Source organism: Bufo gargarizans, chromosome 4 (genome assembly GCF_014858855.1).
Source record: "Bufo gargarizans isolate SCDJY-AF-19 chromosome 4, ASM1485885v1, whole genome shotgun sequence".
In the NCBI taxonomy this organism is placed as follows: domain Eukaryota; kingdom Metazoa; phylum Chordata; class Amphibia; order Anura; family Bufonidae; genus Bufo; species Bufo gargarizans.
The window spans coordinates 360168772-360189429 of record NC_058083.1 but is presented as its reverse complement, the minus strand read 5'-3'; the positions used below and the strand labels follow the sequence as shown (position 1 = coordinate 360189429).

Below are 20658 nucleotides of genomic sequence, written 5' to 3'. Positions count from 1 at the left end.
GTCCAAAAACCCAGTGTCAGGCAATACTGGAGTGGGGACGTCCTATACCAAACCCCACTATACAGTATGGCCATGACACGTCCCCGGTTTGAGGCCATCCGGAAATGTCTGCATTATTCTGATAATGCAGCATGTCCCCCCCCCACCCCCCCCCCGAGGTGATCCCGCCTATGACCGTCTGTATAAGATACGGCCGGTCATCGATCACTTTGGGGCCAAATTCATGGAGGCCTACGTACCTGGAAGGGAGGTCGCGGTTGATGAGTCTCTCGTTGCGTTTATGGGGAGACTCAGTTTCCGCCAATATATTCCCACAAAGCGGGCGAGGTATGGCGTGAAGCTATACAAAATTTGTGAGAGTACCTCAGGGTACACTTACAAATTTTGTGTGTACGAGGGGCGAGATTCCTGTATTCAACCCCCAGAATGTCCCCCCACTCTGGGTGTTAGCGGAAAACTCGTGTGGGACCTTATGTACCCACTGCTGGATAACGGTTACCACTTGTTTGTGGATAACTTTTATACCAGCATTCCCTTGTTCAGGTCCCTTGCCACCAGATCCACGTTCGCTTGTGGGACCGTGCAGAAAAATCAACACGGCCTCCCTGCCCACCCCCTCCAGGTACCTATCCCCAGGGGTGAGAAGACCCGTGCACTTACCAGTGGAAACCTGTGGCTGGTCAGGTATAAGGACAAAAGCTATGTCTTTATGCTGTCCACAATCCACGGTAACAGCACCACCCCCGTCTCTGTGCGAGGTACCGCGGCAACGGTCCTCAAGCCCGATTGTATCTTTGACTACAATCGGTATATGGGAGGAGTTGATCTCTCTGATCAAGTCCTCGAACCATATAATGCCATGCGCAAAACCCGCGCATGGTACAAAAAAGTTGCGGTCTACTTGGTACAGGTTGCCATGTACAACTCTTTTGTACTATCCCGAAGCGCTGGCAGCACAGGGACATCCCTCCAATTCTATGAGGCAGTCCTCAAGGACCTGATCTTCGAACCGGGAAAGAGCAGGCCGGAGTACCTCAGGATCTGGAGGCACCCGGATCGTCCTTGGCCAACACTTTCCAGGTGTGGTCCCCCATACTGGAAAGAAGGGACAAACCCCAAAAAGATGCAGAGTGTGTCACAAGAGGGGGATACAGAAGGACACCACCACTCAGTGTGACACGTGCCCCGATCATCTGGGCCTCTGCGTTATCGATTGCTTCAGGGAGTATCACACTTCCATGGAGTACAACATTTTTATAATCCCCAACAGTCCGATAGAGAACATAAAAAACTATGGCTCTCAGACTTTGGAGACACGGAAACAATTTTTTCCCCCAAAAAAAGAGCAGACATCCTCAAACTGTGGCCCTCCAGATGTTGTAAAACTATAACTCCCAGCATGCCAAGACAACCTACAGCCATCAGCAGGGCATGGTGGGAATTGTAGTTTTACAACATCTGGAGGGCCACAGTTTTTAGGATGCCTGCTTAGTGTCTCCAAAGTCTGAGAGCCATACATATTGGGCATCGTCGCATGCGTAAAAGTCGTCGCTATAAAAATAACAATTGACCAAACCCCTCGGATGAACAGCGTTACAAATATAAAATACAAACGGTGCCAAAACACCAATTTTTGGGCAAAATTTCCATTTGAATTCTTTTTTCCGGTAATAAAGCAAGGGTTAACAGCCAAACAAAACTAAATGCCCTGAATCTGTAGTTTGCAGAAACACCCCATATGCGGTCATAAATGGCTATATAGCACATGGCAGGGCATAGAACGAAGGGAACTCTATATTGTTTCTGGAAGGCAGATTTTGATGGACAGTTTTTGTTTTTTTACCCCATGTCCCATTAGAATCCCCCCTGATGTAGCCTAGACTAGAAACTCCAAAAAAGTGACCTCATCTAAGAAACTACACCCCTCAAGGTATTCAAAAGTTACTTTACAAACTATGTTAACCCTTTAGGTGTTCCACAAAACTAAATTGCGAATGTAGAAACAATTTTAGAATTGAAATTTTTTGTTACCTTGCCTCAAAAAAGTGTAATATAGAGCAACCAAAAATAATATTTACCCCTAAAATAGTCCCAAAACAACAACCACCTTATCCCGTAGTTTCCTAGATGGGGTCACTTTTATGGAGTTTCTACTCTAGGGGGGCATCAGGGGGCTTGAAAGGGTACATGGTGTAAATAAACCAGTCCAGCAAAATCTGCCTTCCAAAAACCATATGGCGTTCCCCTTCTTCTATGTCCTGCCGTTTAGCCAAATAGTAGTTTACGACCACATATGGGGTGTTTCTGCAAACTACAGAATCAGGGCAACCCATTTTGAGTTTTGTTTGGCTGTTAACTCTTGTTTTATTCCTGGAAAAAATTGATTATATTGGAAAATGTTCCCAAGAAATGAAATTTTGAAATTGTTTCTCCATTTGCCATTAACTCTTGTGGAACACCTAAAGGGTTAACAAAGTTTGTAAACCCAGTTTTGAATACCTTGAGGGGTGTACTTTCTTAGATGGAGTCACTTTTTTAAAATTTCTATTCTAGGGGTGCAACAGGGGGCTTCAAATGGGACATGGTATAAACAAAACCAGTCCTGCAAAATCTGCCTTCCAAAACCCATATGGTGTTCCCCTCCTTCTATGTCCTCCCGTTCGGCCAAACAGTAGTTTACGACCACATATGGGGTGTTTCTACAAACTACAGAATCAGGGCGACCCAACAAATTTTAAAATTGTTTCTCAATCTGCCATTAACTCTTGTGGAAGACCTAAAGGGTTAATAAACATTTTTGAATACCTTGAGGGGTGTAGTTTTTAGAATGGGGTCATTTTTGGAAGGTTTCTATTATCTAAGCCTCACAATATGACTTCAAACCTGAACTGGTCTATAAAAAGTGGGATTTTGAAGATTTCTGAAAATTTTCAAAATTTGCTTCTAAACTTCTAAGCCTTGTAACATCCCCCAAAAATAAAATATCATTCCCAAAATGCTACAAACATGAAGTAGACATATGGGGAATGTAAAGTCATCACAATTTTTGGGGGTATTACTATGTATTACAGAAGTAGATAAACTGAAACTTTGAAATTTACAAATTTTTCAAAATTTTTGGTAAATATGGTATTTTTTATGCAAAAAAATAACTTTTTTGACCCAATTTTAGCAGTGTCATGAAGTACAATATGTGATGAAAAAACTATCTCAGAACGGCCTGGGTAAGTCGAAGCGTTTTAAAGTTATGAGCACTTAAAGTGATACTGGTCAGATGTGCAAAAAATGGCCAAGTCCTTAAGGTGAAATAGGGCTGAGTCCTTTAGGGGTTAAGCGGGGTAGAAGCTCTTAGCGCATATAATTGATTAAAAATATGTCGGGACCATCTACCAGACGTCAAGGTGGCTTCTAATCAGATGGGACCTACTCTAACACGGAGTCTCAAGCTCCACCCACCAGGGGGTGGGTGGGGAGTGCTAAGTTCCACAGAGGACGCCTTATTACTCTACTATATATACATATAACCAAAGAAAAGAACAGCACCTCCAGACAGAATCGCAGGTGCAAGCTACCAAGGCAACAATGTATAAAAACACAAAAAAAATGTTTTTATACATTGTTGCCTTGGTAGCTTGCACCTGTGATTCTGACTGGAGGTGCTGTTCATTTCTTTGGCTATATGTATATAACGTAGAGGAATAAGGTGTCCTCTGTGGAACTTAGCACTTCCCACCCACCCCCTGGTGCTTTTAGTCATAGAAAGGCCTCTTTCACACTGGTGTGTGGCTTATTGCCGTATTGCGGCCTGCAAAATGCGGGCCGCAATACACAAGCACAGTCCGTGGGGCAGCCGCAGCAGATCGTGGACCCATTCACTTTAATAGGTCCGTGATCCGACCGTTCCGCAAAAAGATAGGACATGTTCTATCTTTTTTGCGGAATGGAAGTACGGGACAAAACCCCACGGAAGCACTCCGTAGTGCTTCTGTAGGGTTCTGTTCCATGGTTCCGTTCCGCACCAATTCGCATCTCCAGATTTGTGGACCCATTCAAGTGAATGAGTCCGCATCCTTGATGCGGAATGCCCACAGAACGGCACCCATGTATTGCGGATCTGCGGTCCGCAATACGACAACGGGGCGCACACGCCAGTGTGAAAGAGACCTTGCAATGGAACTGAACACTCCGGGTTAGAGTAGGTCCCATCTGATTAGAAGCCACCTTGACGTCTGGTAGATGGGTCCGACATATTTTTAATCAATGATATGCACTAAGAGCTTCTACCCTGCTTAATAGCAAGTATGGGCGTCATGTATTTGACCCTGTTCACACATTCACCTGTTCACCCAGTCTTAGTGCATTTAGTAGTGTGCTGCTACTTTTTTTGTGTTTTGGTTTGATGAATGCTCCAGCCGTTTTTCAGCATTTTGTGAACAGCATTTTTTATCATTTAATGGGGAAATTTGTATTAGTGTATTTGGATGACATTTTGATTTTTTCTCCTGATTTCAAAACTCATAAGGAACACTTACGTCAGGTCTTGCTCATCCTGCGGGAGAATAAATTGTATGCAAAACTGGAAAAATGTGTGTTTGCGGTTCCAGAAATTCAATTTCTGGGGTTTCTTCTCTCCGCTTCTGGTTTTCGCATGGACCCCGAGAAGGTCCACGCTGTGCTTGAGTGGGAACTTCCTGAGAATCAGAAGGCACTGATGCGTTTTTTGGGCTTTGCCAATTATTACAGGAAGTTTATTTTGAATTATTCCTCTGTTGTTAAACCACTCACTGATATGACCAGAAAGGGGGTAGATTTTTCTTCCTGGTCGGTAGAGGCGCGTTATCAAGGAGAGTTTTGCTTCCGCTCCCATCTTGGTACAACCTGATATTTCTCTACCCTTCATAGTTGAGGTTGATGCTTCTGAGGTGGGTGTGGGTGCGGTCTTGTCTCAGGGTTCCTCTCCTGCCAAATGGCGACCGTGTGCCTTTTTCTCGAAGAAACTCTCCTCCGCAGAGAGAAATTACGATGTGGGAGATAGGGAGTTGTTGGCTATCAAGTTGGCTTTTGAGGAATGGCGCCATTGGCTAGAGGGAGCCAGACACCCTATTACCGTGTTTACTGACCATAAAAATCTGGCCTACTTGGAGTCAGCCAAGCGTCTGAACCCGAGACAGGCCAGATGGTCTTTGTTCTTTTCAAGGTTTAATTTTGTTGTCACGTTCCGCCCTGGGGTTAAGAATGTGAAGGCAGATGCCCTGTCACGTTGTTTTCCGGGAGGTGGGAATTTTGAAGACCCGGGTCCCATTTTGGCTGAAGGTGTGGTGGTCTCTGCTCTTTATCCTGAATTGGAGGCAGAGGTGCAGGTAGCCCAGTCAGAGGCTCCTGATTTTTGCCCTCCTGGGAGGTTGTTTGTGCCTCTCGCTTTAAGACACAAGATTTTTATGGAACACCACGATACGGTCCTTGCTGGGCACCCGGGGGCAAGAGCCACAGTGGATCTCATCGCTCAGAGATTCTGGTGGCCGGCACTTCGTAAGTCGGTTGAGGGTTTTGTTGCAGCCTGCGAGACCTGCGCTCGTGCCAAAGTCCCTCATTCACGGCCATCAGGTCCTCTCCTTCCCTTACCCATTCCTTCCCGTCCTTGGACACATCTGTCCATGGACTTCATAACGGACCTGCCTCGTTCCTCGGGGAAGACTGTGATTCTGGTGGTGGTGGACCGTTTTAGAAAAATGGTTGCATTTCATCCCTTTTCCTGGCTTGCCCAATGCTAAGACGCTGGCACAGGCATTTATTGATCACATTGTCAAATTGCATGGTATTCCTTCAGACATAGTCTCTGATAGGGGCACGCAGTTTGTTTCCAGATTCTGGAAGGCTTTCTGTTCTCGCTTGGGGGTTCGGTTGTCATTCTCTTCTGCTTTCCACCCGCAGTCAAATGGCCAGACAGAGCTCGTCAATCAGAATCTGGAGACATATCTGTGCTTTTTTGTGGCGGAGAATCAGGAGGATTGGTGTTCTTTTTTGTCCCTTGCTGAGTTTGCTTTAAATAACCGTCGTCAGGAGTCCTCTGATAAGTCACCATTTTTTGGTGCATATGGGTTTCATCCGCAATTTGGGACATTCTTGGGAGAGGGGTCTTCTGGTTTACCTGATGAGGACAGATTCTCCTCGTCTTTGTCATCTATTTGGCAAAATATTCAGGATAATCTAAAGAGCATGAGTGAGAGATATAAGCGTGTGGCGGATAAGAGACGTGTACCTGGTCCGGACCTGAATGTTGGTGATCTGGTGTGGTTGTCTACTAAGAATATCAAATTGAAGGTTCCCTCCTGGAAGTTGGGTCCTAAGTTTATTGGGCCTTACAAAATCTTGTCTGTCATCAATCCTGTTGCCTACCGTCTTGATCTTCCTCAGACTTGGAAGATCCATAATGTTTTTCATAAGTCCTTATTAAAACCTTATGTCCAACCCATTGTACCCTCGTCTTTGCCTCCTCCTCCGATTATGGTTGATGGTAATCTTGAATTTCAGGTCTCTAGGATTGTGGATTCTCGTGTTGTCCACGGTTCTCTCCAGTACCTCGTTCATTGGGAGGGTTATGGTCCTGAGGAGAGGATGTGGGTCCCAGTGATGGACATTAAGGCCACTCGTCTCATCAGGGCTTTCCATAGGTCCTATCCTGAGAAGGTGGGCTCTAAGTGTCCGGAGTCCACTCGTAGAAGGAGGGGTACTGTCACCACCAGACATCTGAGAAGCTCTGACAGATGCCTTTCAGAACCTCCTCCTTGAGCTTCCTTTGTTTTGCTTTCAGTTCCTCATCTCGTTAGCCTCTCTCAGCTGTCATGTAGTTGGACTGATTGCATCCCATTAAATTCCTCCCCATAGTGCATCAGTGTGCGGTTTATATTTCTTCCTGGAGTGTGTGTGCATGCTGATCCTACTTCTCAGTCTTCTACAAGATAAGTGTTGTGCATTATTTTGTGTTTTTCTGTTTGCTGGATCCCAGGTGACCCTGACTCCCTCAGTATCTAGTGTAGGGAGCCGGTGGTCGTGTCCCCTCACTATTATAGGGTGTTCAGGTGTTATACAGTCGAGGTACGAGGATATGCGATCATCTACCATTGGGATTATCGCATAGGCTGAGCAGTAAGGGAGAGAGCCAGGTCTGATGCAGGGGTCTCCCTTTTGTTCCTTAGTTTTGGATCCAGTGAGTCATATATTCATTTTGTGTTGTCTTGTTTCCTGTACACATTCCGTGACATTGGGTCGTTGTACTGTTGCAACACCCATCTTCTGTTGAGCTTCAGCTGGTGGACAGATAGCCTTAAGTTCTCCTGCAAAATGTCTTGATAAACTTGGTAATTCATTTTTCCTTCAATGATAGCAATCCGTCCAGGCCCTGACGCAGCAAAGCAGCCCCAAGCCATGATGCCCCCACCACCATACTTCACAGTTGGGATGAGGTTTTGATGTTGATGTTCTGTGCCTCTTTTTCTCCACACATAGTGTTGTGTGTTTCTTCCAAACAACTCAACATTGGTTTCATCTGTCCACAGAATATTTTGCCAATACTGCTGCGGAACATCCAGGTGCTCTTGTGCAAACTGTAAATGTGCAGCAATGTTTTTTTTTGGACAGCAGTGGCTTTCTCTGTGGTATCCTCCCATGAAATCCATTCTTATTTAGTGTTTTACATATCGTAGATTCGCTAACAGGCATAGTAGCATATGCCAGAGACTTTTCTAAATCTTTAGCTGACACTCTAGGATTCTTCTTCACCTCATTGAGCAGTCTGCGCTGTGCTCTTGCAGTCATCTTTACAGGATGGCCACTCCTAGGGAGAGTAGCAGCAGTGCTGAACTTTCTCCATTTATAGACAATTTGTCTTTATCGTGGACTGATGAACAGCAAGGCTTTTGGAGATACTCTTATAACCCTTTCCAGCTTTATGCAAGTCAACAATTCTTAATCGTAGGTCTTCTGAGAGCTCTTTTGTGTGAGGCATCATTCACATCAAGCAATGCTTCTTGTGAAAAGCAAACCCAGAACTGGTGTGTATTTTTTATAGGGCAGGGCAGCTGTAACCAACACCTCCAATCTCATCTCATTGATTGGACTCCATTTGGCTGACACCTCACTCCAATTAACTCTTGGAGATATCATTAGTCTAGGGGTTCACATACTTTTTCACCTGCACTGTGAATGTTTACATGGTGTGTTCAATAAAAACATGGTAACATTTAATTATTTGTGTGTTATTAGTTTAAGCAGGCTGTGATTGTCTATTGTTGTGACATAGATGAAGATCAGATCACATTTTATGACCAATTTGTGCAGAAATCTATATCGTTCCAAAGGGTTCACATACTTTTTCTTGCAACTGTATATATATATATATGTATATACAGTACAGACCAAAAGTTTGGACACACCTTCTCATTCAAAGAGTTTTCTTTATTTGTATGACTATGAAAATTGTAGATTCACACTGAAGGCATCATAACTATGAATTAACACATGTGGAATTATATACATAACAAAAAAGTGTGAAACAACTGAAAATATGTCATATTCTAGGTTCTTCAAAGTAGCCACCTTTTGCTTTGATTACTGCTTTGCACACTCTTGGCATTCCCTTGATGAGCTTCAAGAGGTAGTCACCTGAAATGGTTTTCACTTCACAGGTGTGCCCTGTCAGGTTTAATAAGTGGGTTTTCTTGCCTTATAAATGGGGTTGGGAGCATCAGTTGCATTGTGGAGCAGTCAGGTGGATACACAGCTGATAGTCCTACTGAATAGACTGATAGAATTTGTATTATGGCAAGAAAAAAGCAGCTAAGTAAAGAAAAACGAGTGGCCATCAATACTTTAAGAAATGAAGGTCAGTCAGTCCAAAAAATTGGGAAAACTTTAAAAGTGTCCCCAAGTGCAGTCCCAAAAACCATCAAGCGCTACAATGAAACTGGCGCACATGCGGATCCCCCCAGGAAAGGAACACCAAGAGTCACCTCTGCTGCGGAGGATAAGTTCATCCGAGTGAGCAGCCTCAGCAATCGCAGGTTAACAGCAGCTCAGATTAGAGACCAGGTCAATGCCACACAGAGTTCTAGCAGTAGACACATCTCTAGAACAACTGTTAAGAGGAGACTGTGTGAATCAGGCCTTCATGGTAGAATATCTGCTAGGAAACCACTGCTAAGGACAGGCAACAAGCAGAAGAGACTTGTTTGGGCTAAAGAACACAAGGAATGGACATTAGACCAGTGGAAATCTGTGCTTTGGTCTGAGGAGTCCAAATTTGAGATCTTTGGTTCCAACCACCGTGTCTTTGTGCGACGCAGAAAAGGTGAACGGATGGACTCTATATGCCTGGTTCACCACTGTGAAGCATGGAGGAGGAGGTGTGATGGTGTGGGGTGCTTTGCTGGTGACACTGTTGGGGATTTATTCAAAATTGAAGGCATACTGAACTAGCACGGCTACTACAGCATCTTGCAGCGGCATGCTATTCCATCCGGTCTGCGCTTAGTTGGACCATCATTTATTTTTTAACAGGACAATGACCCCAAACACACCTCCAGGCTGTGTAAAGGCTATTTGACCATGAAGGAGAGTGATGGGGTGCTGTGCCAGATGACCTGGCTTTTACAGTCACTGGACCTGAACCCAATCGAGATGGTTTGGGGTGAGCTGGACCGCAGAGTGAAAGCAAAAGGGCCAACAAGTGCTAAGCTTCTCTGGGAACTCCTTCAAGACTGTTGGAAGACCATTTCAGGTGACTACCTCTTGAACCTCATCAAGAGAATGCCAAAAGTGTGCAAAGCAGTAATCAAAGCAAAAGGTGGCTACTTTGAAGAACCTAGAATATGACATATTTTCAGTTGTTTCACACTTTTTTGTTATGTTTATAATTCCACGTGTGTTAATTCATAGTTTTGATGCCTTCAGTGTGAATCTACAAAATTCATAGTCATGAAAATAAAGAAAACTCTTTGAATGAGAAGGTGTGTCCAAACTTTTGGTCTGTACTGTATATATATATATATATATATATATATATATATACATACACACACACAGGGGAAAGTCGAAAAATGAGAATACAGCACAAAGTTCATTTATTTCAATAATGCAACTTAAAAGGTGAAACTAATATATGAGATAGACGAGCGAGATATTTTATATAATTTGGATGATTATGGCTTACAGCTTATGAAACCCCAAAGTCACAATCTCAGGTACCCTTTTGCTCATGGGGTATGGATTAATTAGCTGACTAGAATGTGACACTTTGAGCCTAGAATATTGAACCTTTTCACAATATTTAAATTTTAAGTTGCAATAATGAAAACTCCTTTTAATTTGCATTACTGAAATAAATGAACTTTTGCACGATATTCAAATTTTTGGAGTTTCACCTGTGTATATTAAACGAGCATTAATTAACTTGTATATCCTTGATAGGCGCTTGATATTGGCCTATTTCAGAGAACCCTAAACACATGTAAATTTTTTATAAAATCACAGACCACCGAGTAGAAAAAAAAAAATGGTTCAATGACAGAACCCCCAACTGTAGTTTTACCAAATGGGGATTTCCAGAGCATAATAGTTATTTGTGCTTTGCACAAGATTAAGTTTGTATGCAAGACATTCAGAGAGAATTTCACATTGAACTGTCTTGCCCAAACAAAAGCCTCTGGGTATGAATGACTGTCATTGACGTTCACAATTTTCAGCTATCCAGCCTGATTGACATTCCAGTGTTAAATCTGTATTAAAGAAAATGACTATATATTTGAGGTTGAACTGAGAGATTTCCATTATGTTATTTATAGCACATGTGTTTTGGTTGCAGAAATATATATGTACTTACATCATGATAGAGAATAAAAACTCTATGATGCTGCTTCTGTATTGCTTATAACATACCTGGTCAGGGTTATGCATCAGAGGACAGTTATCACATTGGTCACCCACTCCATCTTTATCTGTATCTATTTGGTCAGTATTGTATACATATGGGCAGTTATCCAGCTCATTTAAGATGTCTGAAAAGATACAGACCAGGTTACTAATTAGTCATTATATTTCAAAATATAAATATCTATGGATTGTGCCTAATGTTATGGCATGCAAAATTTGCTTTTAATAGTAATTTTAGCTACTGTTCCTGTAGAGTAAAATTGCCATACATGAAGTCCCTCTACAGTGGTACATATTATGGACTAGAAGACAATTTGTGTGCTGCCAAATGGTGTCTTCTAGAGAAGAATAGCTCTAAACTAGAGATGAGCAATTTGATTCTAACTAATCGATTTGTCTCATAAGCAGGCTTTCCTCACATGTGAGGGCCTGTCTCTGCAGATGAAGAGCCCACCTGCCACAAGATGACAGGGCTGGACCTGACAATTTCCTGGCTGTCACGCCGCTCCGATTAGCCGATGCAGAAATGCAGTAGCGGCACAGGCAGGCTGGCCCTGTCAATCTTGCAGAAGGTGGTGATTCTTCACCTGTGGGAGCAGGCCCTCACAGGTGAAGAAGTCCTGCTGATGAGACAAATGTATTTACTCATCTCTAGTCTATGGCTATGGCATGCTTTGAAGAATGTGGCAATTTTTATTCAAACAAATTTACAAGGATTTCATAGCACAGTAAGGTATAGCATGGCACAACAGTAGTCCATGGGCACTGTAATTGGCACTGAATGTCTTATTACAGATTATAAAAACAGCTTTGTGCATAAGCATTTAAGGTCATGCACATTAGACAGAAGTAAGTTGATGGTTGAACAATTGTTGAATGAAAAATCGTCTGGCAAATGGTGCCAGGTGAATGAACAATCTTTCTGGGAATGTTCTTTCAACGAAAGATCTTTCATTCATGAACAGTCTTTTATGCCTAACTGAAGAAAATGTCAAACATGGCTAACTTCTTTCCTAGGCAATGACTTTTATCACCTGGCAAAAAAATAATAATAATTGATTGTTAAAGAGGTTATCCAAGACTTTAAAATGCCTCCCCATATGCCGGTCCCCTCACAATGATTATACTTACCTTGCACCCTGCCGTGAGGGGCCCAGCCTATGGGGGGAGCATTTTATAGTTCACCCAGCAAACAATTGTTTTACTTGAAATGGTCTATTTTGATCAGCTTTATACCAATTATGAGTACTTTAAAGGTCAATTTAACATTGAAGGGAAAGTGAGAAGTCGGGAGCCATTCCTGCATGCCTTGCTCTTCTAGTTATTACTAACCAGCAACTCAGGGCTCAGATTACGTGACAGCAGGAAGAGAGGGGGAGCAGCGTACACACTGGAATCAATCCATGCTTACAAATGTACAGCTAGCAGACCGAACCTAAAATAGCGAATTTATAGCTTGCCACTTATGCATTCTTTTTAAATAAATGCATTTTTGAATAATTATAATTTCAAGTATGAAAATGAATTGCAGGGTGTGTCTGACTCTGCTGACATTAACATAATAATATATCTATAGTTTTATAAAAGGTTTATCTGATTTCAAGCAGGCTTTCTTTGTTTGCAGGATAAGATATTGCATATTACAGTTTTAAAGCTTTCACACAGCAATGAAAACCTAATGGACCAGAGCTAATGGAGATGTGAACTAGATGTATGGAAAAAACATATTGAAATACATAAGGGGTATTTATGATCAGATTTGTTGCAGAAATTTCTGCAACCGAAAATCAGATCATTTGGATGGGTGTTTTTAGTCAGCAGCACATGGATTGCTGCAAGCCCCAGTCACTGAAATTTCTGCAACAACATCTGCTGAATGTGAATTCCTCCGTAAATTGCTATTTTTAAGCATACAACATTTAAAGGAAAAAAGAAAGAACATACCATCTCCATCAATGTCCACAGAACAAGCGTCACCCTCCCCATTATTATCAGTATCTATCTGAGCAGGGTTGTGCACATAAGGGCAGTTATCACATCTATCTCCTACTTCATCCTTGTCATAGTCAAACTGACGAGGGTTAAAAAGCAGAGGGCAATTATCCTGAAACAAAAAAAAAATAATAACTGAGAAGGTACATCATTTATATTAATGCTCAAACATGTTATTGCCATATGTCAGTATTGTGCCAGTCTTCCCAGTGAAAAAAGAAAATCTATTTAGCTATGTTTGAGGGGATACATCTGCCTAGGTATGTAGAGTTATGGGAAAAATGGGATGTATGGTCATATAAGTAAGCAGATGTCACAGTCTTACTTAAAACCATTAAATGGATATTCTAATTACAGCACACAAATGCAATTATTTTATATAATGAGCAGTTATACAACATTTTCAGTTTATGTTCTGTATCTGGTACAATTACAGAACAGTTAACATCACATTACTAGTACATAATAAAGATCTGAGCTGATATAGCAAATACAAAAATAAAAAAACAATCTTGACCATATAAAGATAGAAGAAAGTGTGAATATAATATATAGAATTTTATATACATAGGAATAATCCCTTCATTTTTAGATTTCTTTTTATTTGTGAACATCTGTGTTTAATCCCTGGAATACTCCCAAATGGAACCGACTTCAGTATATATTGTTAACTATGGTGGAGTTGTGGATAAGGATATTAATGTCCGCCTGATTGTGAAATACACTGCAGAAGAAAAACAAAAGCTATTCATATGACAGATTTATAATGAGTAGACTTGTACTGGGAGCCAAATGCCTCTGGTTGAAACCCAAGTCTCGGCAGGCGGAAGGGAGAAGGATCTCAGGATGTGTCTGGATTTCCAGGAAGACCCAAGAACACTTATATGCCTTAAGCAAGTTTGTTTCTACGATTTAACATTTAATAAAAGAGCCAAAATGATGCAAAAATCTAAATCTATTATTCATCAGGAAGTCAAGAGAAAGCAAACAATGAGCATATCCAAGAAAAAAGTCTTGATATCCAAGGTATCTGATTTGATTAGATTTCCATTGCACAAATGGAGTAAATGTTGTATAACCAAGGGGCTATTCTTAGAGATTGTGTAATAACTGAACCATGTTAAAAATAGCTTCATGGTGCAAATTTTTTACCTGACAACATGATTTTACCATCATTTCAATAAGTCTCCAGTATTTTATGAAATATTGAGAAAGAAAATTCCATATATTAGTGACCAGGAGGTGGAAGGGAAATAAAAATGAATTGATACCACCATAGAAATCCTTTCCTTCAGCTTATTATTGGCTGTGTATACTTGGTGTATTTGAACTCCATCTCAGCACATTACAAGATTTTAGGTTATTTTATTTTTTAGAAGCATCCTGTGCAGCTACATCGTACAGTACATGTCTGCGTGCCCAGAGTACAGCCACATCTTTTTTTTTTTTTTTTTTTTACAGAGACAGGAATTCTGTTTTCTGCACACATGCATCTGTTCTGCATTTCCATTCAGAGGAGCACATTATAAACGAATTACACTATGGCATTAACAAGGGGACTATGAATGGTAGCACTAACTGGGTGGGCCCTAGCTGGTGGCACTGTGGATGTCACTGTTAAGTGAGCACAGAGACTGTCATTTGTATGGCGACACTGTGGCTATCTATTATGGGGGAGTAACCAGAATGACACCTTTTGATATTTCTTAATGAAATATCAAATTTTAAATATAAAGGGATTTTGATTTCTACTGCCCTAAAACACAATGTACTGGAATACAGTTTAAATGAATTTACCTTTTCATCATCTACTGAATCATTATCATCATCTTTATCGCACGCATCACCAATGCCATCCTTGTCAAAGTCTTCTTGTCCAGAGTTAGGCAGCATGGGACAATTATCCTGCAAAGTAGCAGACAAATTGAAACAATAAGACAACCTAACAAATTTCAGACAGGGTACGACCACACGGCATTGTCTTGTGGTGCTTGCAATATGACTCCACTGCATATGGGTCACACTGGGCTCTAATTTAACAATTGTGTTTTTTTTGGTAATGGCCATGTGGTATCTTTATTACTGCACAACCATTAACAATAAAGACCCGCTGATGAATTAGGCAAATTTTCTGCTAGTCCGTGTGCCTGAACTGAAATCTACTGCATCTTGGAGCTGCCATAAATTTCTGTCTATATTTACACCAGAAAACTGGCGTAAAAGAGGATAAATGTGCTGTCCCTGCCCTACCCTACCACACCTCCTTTTTTATGCCATAAAAACGGTGCAGGCAGATAATAAATCTCCCCCTTAGAGCTAAATTCAGACAGATCTAATAAAGAGCCTGACGGGCCAAGCCATGCTATCAACTGGTAGATCTCTACTTCTTTGTCCATCACTCTCTTAGGCCCCATGCACACGGCCGTTGTTCACAGCCGTGTGCGGGCCGTGGAACCGCGGCCTGGATCCCTCCTGAGAGCAGGAGCGCACGGCATCACTGGTTGCTATGACTCTGTGCGCTCCCTGCTGCCACCGCAATAAAGTAATCCACTGGTATGATCTATACCAGTGTATTACTGTACTGTGCCGGCAGCAGGGGGCGCACGGCGTCATAGCAACCAGTGACGCCGTGCGCTCCTGCTCTCAGGAGGGATCCAGGCCGCGGTTCCACGGCGCGCACACGGCTGTGAACAACGGCCGTGTGCATGGGGCCTTAATCTGTACCATCTGCCTGTCCCGACCTACTTTTCATGTCCTTGTCACATAAATTTCTTTCCAAACATAATTAACTGAGAAAACTATTACCTATTTCTGCTATGAGAGGATATTTCAGTCTTTCTACACAAGAACAGATGTATAGTTTTGTAGACTTTAAATAAAAATAAAATCAACATTCAGTGTAAAGTTTGCATTTAGGTGGAAGTATTTTATATGTATTTATTATAAAAGTCTGTAATTAATTTACAGCTTCCCCAAATTTTATCTAAGTATACTGATATTATCAATTACTGTTCTTACCTTAATACAATGATATGTAGCATTGGCAGCACAAATAAGATTAGTATTGGGCCATCCGTCCAAATCGGTATCTTCTCCACAGATTATACCATCACCTGCATAGCCAGTTTGACATTCACACTTAAAGGATGGTTCGCTAAAGTGGCCTATGTAAATACATTCTGCATTCTTATGGCAGTTGTGAGTTTTGTCCTTGCATGGATTTACTGGTTCACATTCCTGTAGATATGTAATTATATTATTTATTTTTATTTTTATTTATTTCAATAAAATAAAATAAAAAATAGAATTAAGAAAAATGTCCCCACTGGCTACATAGTTGATAAAACAATAACTAAATTAGTTTACTTCATTGTCCACATTCCTGTCTTCTCTGCCAGCAACCACTGCCCTATGCATTCCACTGCAGACTTGTCACTCTCCATATTAAATACGTACAACTGAATATTGTTTTGACAGATGCTATTCATTAGCATTTCTCTGATGGAGTTTAAGAGATTAATGATAGTGTGTCAGCTACTTAAAACAAGGCTATTTGACCTCATGATGGAAGCTTTGCTAGAGCCCTCTCTGATTGAACCTCTAGAATGCACAAGATCAGTATACAAAACCCATTTTCAAATAACCTCTTGCAAGCAAACTACCCTTAGACCTCTTGCCCCAAAATAAATAATATTTTAAAATAACTTACTTGTTTATCTTTCTTGGCAACTTCTAATCCGACACCAAATGGTTGACTGCCCTTATAGCGTGGTGGGCATGGCAGGCAATAGAAACCTGGATCTGTGTTCACACAACGATGGACACCTCCCAATCTGAAGCAGACATCAGACACCAGTGCACACTAAAGATAAAAATAAATTATTACTAAAACTCAAACCATAAGTCTGCTACAAGCATTCATTCCAATCTATCATACCTCATCAAGATCCTCACAAAATGTTCCATTGCCAATGTATCCAACAGGGCAAGCTCCACATGACCAGGATCCATCAGAATAGCTACTGCATTCAGCCCCAGGAAAGCAAGGGTTGGATAAGCATCCATCTGGTTAAACAATAATAATAATAAAAAAATAAAATAAAAGGCAAGTCAAAATAAAAACCATCAGTCTCATCAGTGTATATCTAGCTATCTATCTAGGTCCACTTTAACTATAGAGCAAACACTCTACAGGATGTGGATACAGTTGGAAACTATAATGGAAACATCTTGGAGGAGATATATCAAAGACAGGCGTTTCATGATCGTCTTTGAGATCTCTTGTGCTGCTCGGAAGATGTGACTAATTTATGATAAGGTGCAGCCTCATCATAAATTATGCGCACCTCTGGCTGCCCATGCGCCACAGTGAAATCTACAAAAACTGTGAGCTGCCATAGAGTTCTATCTTCATTTACACCTGAGACTATTCATTCTCTATGTGGGGGGTACAGAGGTTGGCATTCATTCTCTAAAGGCAATGTTATTATGTAGGGCCATGGTTAATTGGTTAATCTATGGGACACAAACAGGGGTACTTTTACTGTGTTGGCCACTACTACTGTTTGGGTCACTATCTATCTGGCATAATTGTTGCATGGGGTACTATCAAGTTGTGGCTGGGAGCCAGATAGAGAAGAAAAAGGAGAGTTATTTGGCTCAATTCAGAGAGGACATCATCTGTGAGTCCAAACCTTTCCCATTAATGAGTCTAAAAAATTGCTGCCAACCTTGTTTGGGGTGAATAAAGCGGGTACACTACCCTTTCACTATATCTGCAGTGCTGCCTCATTTTCTACTATTAAAAGCTTGTTCTTCAGGTAATCAGGTCTTTTGTGCACACGCAAAAATAATTGTTTACCAGCAGCAAATCATGCTGTCTGAACACGATCTCCTGCCGGCAAACAACAAGTCAGTATCAGGAAGAGCGATGGTATTAGTGATCACTCCTCCCCATACTCTGGAGTAGATCGCCACATGTAAATGTAGTGGTCTCCTTCCCCCGCGAATAGCAGATTATCGGGAAGGAATTCCTTCCCGACTATCTGCTGTAATATTATCCCTTGTAAAGAGACCTTAAGACTTTTATGACATATCCACAGGAGTCCAATATACTGTATGCAGGTCCCACTCAGGGTCGCATTCTCCAACAGAATTAAATGGAAAGAGCCACGCACATGGAGCCACCTCTCAAAACACTACAGGAGGCAAATGAAGCTCTGCTCTTGAAATACTGTACAGTCTATCTACCAGACTTTCACGGTATATCCTCAGAAAAGTCAGAGAAGGGAACACGCCTTTTAAATGATAGTCGCACGGTATAGCAGGTTTACCTGTTGATTCCTACATAGGAATGTGCTTTATTAACAAATTGCCAACCTTTCATGATGTATCATCCAGCTATCTAACTGCTAAGCAACTGCAAAGGTTATGATGGAATACTGCCCTCGACCTGTGTTTTATCATCACCTCTTTATCACATTTCACTAAATGAATTTTCAATAACCACATCTGATATTCCCACTAGTCCCAATTAGAGATGAGCAAAGTTTTTGAAAATTCGATTCTGCTGCTTCATCACGAAGCACATTATTTTGTAAGTAGCGAGTACAATGACAGGGAGCTGCATTTGCGCCGCTCCCCATCACTGTACTCCTCCGATACTGCGTTCATACATGATCGTGGCATCTGAGAGTATATAGTGTAAAATGAACCGAAAAAAAAAAAATCATACTTACAGCCTCCATTTGCTCGCGACGGGCCGAAAACCGCCATCTTGCTTGAAGATCATTGCGCCAGCCGGCACAGCCACGCACAGAATTTTGGCCAAGATCTTCAATCAAGATGGCGGCGCCCGGCCCGTCGCGAGCTAATGGAGGAGGTAGGTACCATTTCAGGTTAAATCGACTTGCTACCACGAAGCAGAAGAAAACTCGGCGCAAATCGAATTTATCCTTAAATATGGATCAAATTCAACTTTGTTGGATTCAATTCACTCATCTCTAGTCCCAATCTTTAACTCTGACTTCATATTCTGAAAATCATCAAAGGAATTATTAAGAAACTGCAGAACAACATAGACTGTAATAACTCTCCTTGCAATCTGGTATGCACAATAGTACACATACTTTAAGAAGCAGAGAGCATTTCCGTTCTAAGACATGTTGCCTCAGAGATCGGAATTCATAAAAGTAGCTGTTGCAGATGTCTGCACAGAGGTTTCTGAGAATCCATTCAAAATGATGATCATATCACGCTATCTTAACATTTTCTTTTGCTTTCTTTAGTTCCTTGCTAACATTTATATAGAGCAGATGAATGAAATGAGGACAAGACATGGTATTTACTGTATAGAATAAAAACAGCCATTCTGAGATCTGGCATTTTCATCACCTTAGATTAAACTTCACATGGCACACTACATCTGGGCTCTGAATGCAACATGTATGTGAAGTAACATTCCTAATGAGTATACCTAAAGTGCCTACAGAATTCTTGATTTGACATAAGGCAAAATAGTGGCACATTTGGATGGTATACCTTTTTTCACAGTGGCCTGTGGCTGTAAACTGATAGAATACACTCACATGACCACTTTTGTTACTGCGTAACTGGTCTGCTTAGTCTCTCTCTGCTCTCAGTGTATGTACCAATTTAATGTCCATACGACCCTTACTATGATGCTTTGGACAACACATCATTACCAAAAGTATGCAGGAATGAGCAAACCAGCAGAAAGGAATAGTAGTACAACAATGAGATAAGAAATTTGCAAAGTTAATTATTTATACACCCATAGACTTTTCTTTGAAATATTATATAGGCGGAAACCTACCGGAGTACAACAAGAAGCAGCCCCCTTATGCCATTCATTGAACTCACTTCTATGATTTAAACATGGCTAAATATGACACTAGTATTAGCTGAGGAAAATACATAATCTCTATCATCAGCAATGACCAAGGATAGAAATACAATAAATCCAGCAGTATCCTATCTCACCAAGGCTGCATCCTCCTATTAAGGCTAACTAGACTGACTGTAGATATATACACCACCTAAAGAATTATTAGGAACACCATACTAATACGGTGTTGGACCCCCTTTTGCCTTCAGAACTGCCTTAATTCTATGTGGCATTGATTGAACAAGGTGCTGATAGCATTCGTTAGAAATGTTGGCCCATATTGATAGAATAGCATCTTGCAGTTGATGGAGATTTGAGGGATGCACATCCAGGGCACAAAGCTCCCGTTCCACCACATCCCAAAGATGCTCTATTGGGTTGAGATCTGGTGACTGTGGGGGCCATTTTAGTACAGTGAACTCATCGTCATGTTCAAGAAACCAATTTGAAATTATTCGAGCTTTGTGACATGGTGCATTATCCTGCTGGAAGTAGCCATCAGAGGATGGGTACATGGTGGTCATGAAGGGATGGACATGGTCAGAAACAATGCTTAGGTAGCCCGTGGAATTTAAACGATGGCCAATTGGCACTGAGGGGCATAAAGTGTGCCCAGAAAACATCCCCTACACCATTACACCACCACCACCAGCCTGCACAGTGGCAACAAGGCATGATGGGTACATGTTCTCATTCTGTTTACGCCAAATTTGGACTTTACCATTTGAATGTCTCAACAGAAATCGAGACTCATCAGACCAGGCAACATTTTTCCAGTCTCCAACTGTTCAATTTTGGTGAGCTTGTGCAAATTGTAGCCTCTTTTTCCTATT

The 20658-nt window shown here is 41.5% G+C and overlaps 1 protein-coding gene across 1 annotated transcript in view; it reads right to left on the bottom strand.

Annotated features, from left to right (window-relative positions):
• Nucleotides 1-20658, bottom strand: part of THBS2 (thrombospondin 2) — a 232807-nt gene that overhangs the window by 109400 nt on the left and 102749 nt on the right. The window contains exons 11-16 of the mRNA XM_044289074.1: nucleotides 16856-16983; nucleotides 16628-16780; nucleotides 15937-16155; nucleotides 14716-14823; nucleotides 12871-13030; nucleotides 10933-11051 (exon numbers count right to left, since the gene is read on the bottom strand). Coding sequence (XP_044145009.1) covers nucleotides 10933-11051; nucleotides 12871-13030; nucleotides 14716-14823; nucleotides 15937-16155; nucleotides 16628-16780; nucleotides 16856-16983 — 887 coding nt within the window. The remainder of the gene's footprint in view (nucleotides 1-10932; nucleotides 11052-12870; nucleotides 13031-14715; nucleotides 14824-15936; nucleotides 16156-16627; nucleotides 16781-16855; nucleotides 16984-20658) is intronic.